The sequence below is a fragment of the Tyto alba genome, unplaced genomic scaffold (assembly GCF_018691265.1).
Source record: "Tyto alba isolate M040663 unplaced genomic scaffold, T.alba_DEE_v4.0 Super-Scaffold_15, whole genome shotgun sequence".
Classification (NCBI taxonomy): Eukaryota; Metazoa; Chordata; class Aves; order Strigiformes; family Tytonidae; genus Tyto; species Tyto alba.
In genome coordinates, this window is record NW_024881277.1 from 8,053,194 (window position 1) to 8,060,095 (window position 6,902).

Below are 6,902 nucleotides of genomic sequence, written 5' to 3' on the forward strand. Positions count from 1 at the left end.
ACACCCGCGACCGGGTCTGCGAGCCTCCCCTGCCTTTCTCTACGCGGGCGCCCACCGGAGCGTCCCCAGGCCCGGGGGCCCTGTGTGGGAGCAGCGCCTGGGGACGCGGCCCAGGGCGCTGGCGCCCAGAGCTGCCGACTGCACACAGGACCCAGCTCTGCAGAGCCCGCTGGCACCGGGCGCACGTGGGAGGCGCTGGCCCAGGCCGGCCGGGGGCTCGGTGAGGGGAGAGCCGGGGCTGCCCCGCGCCGGGCACAGCCCGTCCCAGCCGGTCCCCGGCGTGGGCGTCTCCATGGGCACCGCCAGGGCTTTGTGAGGCGGGGGCCGCATCACCCCCAGAGGCCACTGTGACATGGGCCACCCCCACCCCCCCGCAGGGTGACCATGAGGGTATTTAAGGAGCGAGAGCCCTGGGGTGCCCTCCCCCAGGAGAGCAGCTCCCTCAGGAGGTAGCGTCTCCCCTGGGTGCTCGTGTAAGGTCTTTGGCTAAGGTCGCCAAAGATGCCCACGGGTGAGGAGGCGAACGCCCGCTCCCGGCCCGCCAAGGGGCTGCCGAGCCTGCAGGAGAGGCGCCAGGTGAGGGACGGGGCAGGAGGGAGAGGCCGGGGGTGGGACGGGGCCGCACAGAGCTGCCTTGGTGCCAGGGCCAGCCTTGCCGGCGCTGTGGGGGCCGCTGTGCCAAGGCAGCCGCCTCCATCCCATGCCTCCTCCTCCTCCTCCTCCTGGTCACAGGTGGGCCTCAGGCAGCCACAGGCAGTGCCGCAGGGCAGCCAGAGCCAGGCCTTGTCCCTCCATGGGGACAGGCTGCCACTGCTCTCCTGCCCAGAGAGCTCGCAGGACACCGCAAGGCACCGTGCACAGGTAGGGAGATGGAGACGGGGCCGAACGCCTTCCCGACCCCAGGAGCTGCCGATGAGCAGGTGGGGTGTGCAGGAGGGGACCGGTGGGCCCAGACCCATAGCAAGCTGAGCGCCCTGTGCGCTGCTCCCGGGAGTCACCATGGGCTGCGGGGGGACCAGCCCTCACCCCAGCCGGCTCTGGGAGCAGGGCGGCAGCCGCCTGCGGGGCTGAGCACTGCCCAGGGGCTGGCAGGGAAGCAGAGCCGCAGGAGCTTTTCAGTGGTGGGAGTACGTGGGGGCGCAGGGGCAAGGGCCGTGCTCACACAGCCTTCTCTCCTCGGCTTCTCTTGCAGATGGATGTTCTGGCACACAGGGTGACCCTGCCCCGCAACAAGGTGGTGCAGGAGGAGACAGCTCGTTGTCCAAGCTTGCCACCTGTCCCCAGGAAGGCAGCGGCACCCGGGCACGCACCCACCGCAGCTCAGCCAGCAGGAGCTGTCAGCACCTGCCCCAGGCTGCCTCCTCTGCCAGCAGCACCCTCCACATCTCCTGTCAGCAGCAGGGAAACCACCAGCGGCACCGCAGCCAGTGGCCGGCGACAGCTCATCCCATCTTCTTGGGGCATCCGCCATGGCCAGGGCACAGCCGCAAGTGTGGAGAGCTGGAGGCCTGCCCCACACAGCTCCGCTGGCCGTGCTGCAGCTGCGAAGGGGATAGCCCAGGGCCTTGTGACTGAGGTCCTGGACAAGGTCTTCCTGGGGAGCCGGGGACCCAGCCAGCAGCCGGCAGCCCAGTGGAACTGGGCACACAGCGCGACTGAGGCGGCACCACCAAGAGCAGCCGAGGTCTGGGCGGCCAGCGGTGGCAAGGCCCCCTCAGCTTTGCCCGTGCCTGGTCCCCTTGCACATGGGGACACTGGTGCTGCAGGCAGGGCCCCTGCGCCAGCTTCCCTGGCCAGGAACGCAAGGCCAGGGCAGCTCCAGCAGCAGCAGGAAGGCGAGGAGCGGTGTTTCCCCCAGTCGGCACCAGGATGGCTCCTCAGTATCAGATCCAGGCAGGTGAGTGCCAAGGTCTGTGCCATGGCTCTGCAGGACACAGTCCAGCACCTCGTGAGGGAGGTTGTGGGCAAGGTTGCAACTGCCAAGCAGGGACCCGGCCAGCAGCCGGCTGAGCAAGGGCATGGCCATTTTGCATGGTTGAGGCAAGCTGGGCAGCAAGAACAATGGAAGTCTGGGCAGCCAAGGGCAGCAAGGCCCAAGGTTGGGGGGCCACTGAGGAGGACAAGCTGGGAGATAGATGTCAGCAACAAAGAGCTTGTCCCAAGGGGACGACATGGTAACCTGCATCAACCCTTGGTCCCAGAGCTCTTCCAGGACCCCCATGCTGGCCCAGCAGCAGCACAGGCACAGAGGCAGCTGGTGACCTGCAGAGCATGTCCCCTGCCCCAGAGGGTCCCACGGACACTGAGCTGGGCAGCTTCACCCACCCAGTGCCTTGGCTCCAGCTCTACTTGTCCCATAGGCACCTGCTGCCTTCTCACATGCCCCAGCTGGCCAGCAACGACCATCCCTCCTCAGACAGTGTCTGGGGCTCTGCACAAAGCTTTTCTGCCCTGGCCAGAGCTCCCGTGAAAGATTGCCAGCGTGTGGCTTCATGGGGCTGGCCCCGGTCTTTCTTTCCCTCTCCTTCCATCTCTCTGCTGCCAAGCTAACAAACTTGTGCCAGCAAAGCAGGGAGCAGCCCTACTTCCAGGGTCTCCCAGCAGAGAGAACTCTCCGAGCACTGCCCGGGGGCTGGCAGGGGAGCCCAGCTGCAGGAGCTCTTCCAGTGGGGACATGGGGGCACAGGGGCAAGGGCCGCACTCACGCAGCCTCTCTCCTTGGCTTCTCTTGCAGATGGACAGCCTGGCATTCAGGGTGACCCTGCCTCACAGCAGGGTAACAAGGAAGCAGACAGACCATCTTGAAATCTTGCTGCCTGTTTCCAGGAAGGCAGCGGCACCTGGGCATGCGCCCACTGCAGCTCATCCAGATGGAGCTGCCAGCACCTGCCCCACGCTGCCTCCTTTGCCAGCAGCACCCTCCACATCTTCTGCCAGCATCAGGGAAACCACCAGTGGCACCACAGCCAGTGGCCACCAACAGCTGGTCCCATCTTCTTGGGGCATCTGCCATGATCAGGGAACAGCCTGGAGCGTGGAGAGCTGGGGGCTTGCCCCAAGCAGGCCCGCTGCCCATGTCACAGCTCTGATGGAAGCAGCACGGTGTGTTGTAACTGAGGTCCTGAACAAGGCTCTCTATGCGATCCAGGGACCCAGCCAGCAGGTGGCACAGCGGGACCATGCACAAGTCATGGGGGAGGCAGCAGCAGCAAGAACAGCTGAGGACAAGGGAGCCAACAGCGTCAAGAACCCCGCAGCTCAGCCCACGCCTGGTCCTCATGGAGGTGGGGGCACCGATGCATCTGACAGATCCCTTGTGCCAGCTTCTCCATGCAGGGACGTCGTGCCAAGGTGCCTGGGTCAAGCATCAGAGCATGATCTGGCAATGCCGGTGACGCGTATCAAGTGCTACATCAGTAGTAGGTTGCTGCCCATGCAGGACAGGGTTTTTGCGGTCTATCTGGCCATCCCTTCCGTCAGGACGGACCCTCTGGAGGAGCTGGAGAGGAGTGGCCCAGGCTGCAATGAGAACAGCCTAGCTCAGCTCAGGAAACCCACTCTGCAAGTGCCAGAGGACAAGCAAGGGGCCTTGGCTAAGAAGGAAGATCTCGGCAACGAAGAGATGTACCAAGAGTCGTCCTCCATTACCATCCGCAGCATCTGTATCAACCCTTTTATCCTGGAGCTCGTCCCCCTCCCAACTTGTCCCCAGGAGGGGCCTGGCAGGACCAGCATCATGGGCCCAGAGGCAGCAGGAGAGGCAGCTGGCAACCTGCAGGACGCATCTCCTGCCCCAGCGGGTCCCATGGACCCTCAGCCGGCAGCTTCTGCCCTGGCCAGAGCGCCCGAGGAAGAGGAGGACAATCCAAACCTGTCTCCCATGTCTGGAGCCCAGCAAGGAGAGGCCAGCGCAGCCCTTGACTCCCTGGCGGTGCACGAGGATGAAGTGGCTTCTTCATTCCCTCAGAACCCTCCGACAGACACTGCCACATCCCACCCGGCAGATGACAGAGGAGACGCAGCAGCATCTCCCCTGCCTCTGGAGCCAGGTGGGCAGCACTGCGCGCACGGGGGCTGGCCGTGCCGCGGCCCCCACTCCCTGGGGACAGCCCTTGGTGGCGGGGGGCAGGCAGGAGCTTGCCCGTCACCCGCCCAGCCCCTCACCTACAACTCTCCTTCCCCCGCAGGCATCGCTGCTCTCTCGCACGCCCCGGCTCAGCGCCGACGGCCCTCCCTCCTCAGGAGGGCGCTCAGGGCTCTGCGCGGGGCGTTCTGCTGCTCCTGCATCGCGGGACAGCAGGAGCAGTAGCGCCCCGCTGCCAGCGCCCGGCGGGTCCCCGGAGATGGCCGTGGGCCCTGAGCCTGCGCAGGCCCCAGAGGGAGCAGCACGCGAGGGATGGGTGCATGGACGGCGCCCCAGGCATTCAGCTGCCCCGAGAACATCGTGCTGCCGGCCACCGCTCGGCCGTGGGTGCTTTCTGAGGCCAATAAAAGATGATCATTTTCCCCCAGTGCTCGTCTGCGCCTGGTCCCTCTCGGGAGAAGGGCGGGTGCAGGCAAGGCCCATGCCGGCAGGCAGAGCTGGAGAGCCCCAGTGCTCCCCCCAGGCTGGGCAGGGCCTGCGCCCTCGGCCTCTGCCCGGGCCTCCGGCGCTCCTGCTGCCGCCCAGCTGAGGCCTGAGCTGGCCTCGCTTCGCGGTGCCCGTGTTTTCAGCCCATCTCTGTCCTCGGGCTGTCCTGGCATTGGTTGGCCTGTTGGGGTGTGTGTGGCAGGGATTTGGGGAGCAGGGGAGGGGGCTGCCGGAGCAGAGACTCCCCTGCAGCCTGCGGCGAGAGGGCGGGCTGGCCCCCTGCAGCCCATGGTCCGTTGCATCCAACTGGTAGACATAGACATGAGAAAGGCAAGGGGCTTTGGATGGAGACAGAGCAATGAGACCAGCGGCGGTGTGGAGAAAGTTTCTTCCCTGATGAGGAACGCTGTAGTGCAACCAGGCACCTGGCTCACAGACACGTGGAAGAAAAACATATGAATTCAAGTCGATGTTCCAGATGCACTGGGTCATTCTCTTCCAGGTCACAGCTGGGCAGATGCGGTATGCCTGAACTCAAGACTATTCATCGATTCAATCTGCTTTCTGGGAGACCACAAAACCCAGGCTGTTGTTCCAAGTATTTGTTAAAAATTAACTGCAAGTGGAAAAAAAAATCAAGTGGCCCAGTGGCAGATTTATTACAGTTTTAACAGGTAAAGGGAATGAATCTACTTTGTGAACCAAAATAGCAACAGGAAAGCATACTGAAGGATTTTTAATCAAATGACAAAATGGACACAGCATAAGCAGTATGTATTTATATAGAAATATATTGGTTACATTCTTCTTAAATAAAAAACATTCATTAGCAACAGCCAAAAGTATTTCTTTGTGGAAAGAGATTCATCTTCCTTCAGGGCAATTCTGGCTCTTTGTCAGGCAAGGCAAGCCCAACATGCCGAGGACCCAGGCTAAAGGAGGAAGAACGCAGCCGACTCAATATGAGTGATAAAGCATGGTTCAGTTTATTGATTTTCGTTACAGCCTTTTATAATCTTCTACTAATTATGCCTACTAGTCACTAGCTGATTGGCTTAAGCTCTAAGGGTCGTATTCGCATGGTCCACCTACTTGCATTTAGCTTACAGCACAAGCTTCTCAGAACACTAAGTTTCTCATGCCACTATTTCTAATTCCTCTTGACTTGTTTTCGATACACAACAGTACCGTAACACAATGTTTCTCAGACCACCGTTATCATAACACTAGGTTTCTCAGACCACTATTCCCAATTCCCCTTAGCCTGTTTTCGACACACCACGGTACACAAGGCCGAAGCGTCCTTGACATTCCTCATGTATCAGCAGCTGCGAGCAGCTGCAGGCAAACCCTAGTGAGGCCCAGCATCAGCAGCTAGAGCAGGCTCTGATCATACAATTGCTCGGTGGGCTCAGGACCCTTGTCTCTGAGCCATTCTCCAACATTTACCCCTTCACTGGAAGAGGTTGCCCAGTGAAGTTGTGGCTGCCCCCTCCCTGGAAGTGTTCAAAGCCAGGTTGGACAAGGCCTTGAGCAACCTGGTCTGATGGAAGATGCCCCTGCCCATGGGAGGGGGTTGGAACTAGACAGTCTTTAATTTCCCTTCCAACCATTTTATGATTCTATGTTTCTCTGAAATGGAGGATGTCAGGGGCATAAAGACAAGGTCTTGTTTTGACACCAGTCAAGTTTCCCATTGTCATCTTGGTTATGTCTTCTGTCTGTTGTAGAAACGGCTCCAAGAAAATGACTGAACCCCAGAGGAGGTGCTCGGATTTGCAGCCTGGAGAAAGGGCTTATTCCCCACCGGCACTGTCCTACGCCCGTTCCTTCCTCAGTCAGTGGGCGGCCGGCAGCGAGCAGGTGGGTTCTGTGGGACCACAGGGTCTGCCTTGCCTGACCAAGGCAGCTCTGGGGAGGTGGCCAGGGCACCAGATGGACAGTGGACTTATTTCTGGGTCTCTTTTCCCTCCCACAAGCTGCAGCTTTCTTCGCAGTTGCAGCACCGCTCCCTCTCCAAGCACCCCACTTAGATCTGTCCATTTTCTCCACCTTTGGCCCTTCTGCCTTTGCAGCCCTCCAGGAGAGCCTTTGGGAGGCCCTTGGCTGTTCCCTCCCACAGCTCCTGGGGCTTCCTCCCAGTGCTGCCTCTGCCCAGGAGGAGCTCAGAGAGACTTTCCAGAGACTCGGGCAGCTCTGCTGGCTGGCCCCCCTGCCCAAAGGTCCCTCGAGAAAGAGTTTTAACCCGTGTTCCGCTTTTGGGATCACCTTGCAAAACCAGCACTCATTGGGAACGAGCAGTCAGAAAAGCCAAAGCCAGATTAAAAAAACT

General features: G+C 61.1%; 1 protein-coding gene across 1 annotated transcript; it reads left to right on the top strand.

The window, feature by feature from the left end:
• The first annotated feature begins 464 nt into the window (after positions 1–464).
• On the top strand, positions 465–6,333 carry LOC122153074 (mucin-1-like). The gene is made up of 4 exons (XM_042789187.1): positions 465–861; positions 1,193–1,897; positions 2,735–4,049; positions 6,301–6,333. Exons 1-4 carry the CDS (start codon positions 502–504, stop codon positions 6,318–6,320), a joined length of 2,400 nt encoding a protein of 799 aa, XP_042645121.1. The 5' UTR covers positions 465–501; the 3' UTR covers positions 6,321–6,333.
• The last annotated feature ends 569 nt before the right edge of the window (positions 6,334–6,902 follow it).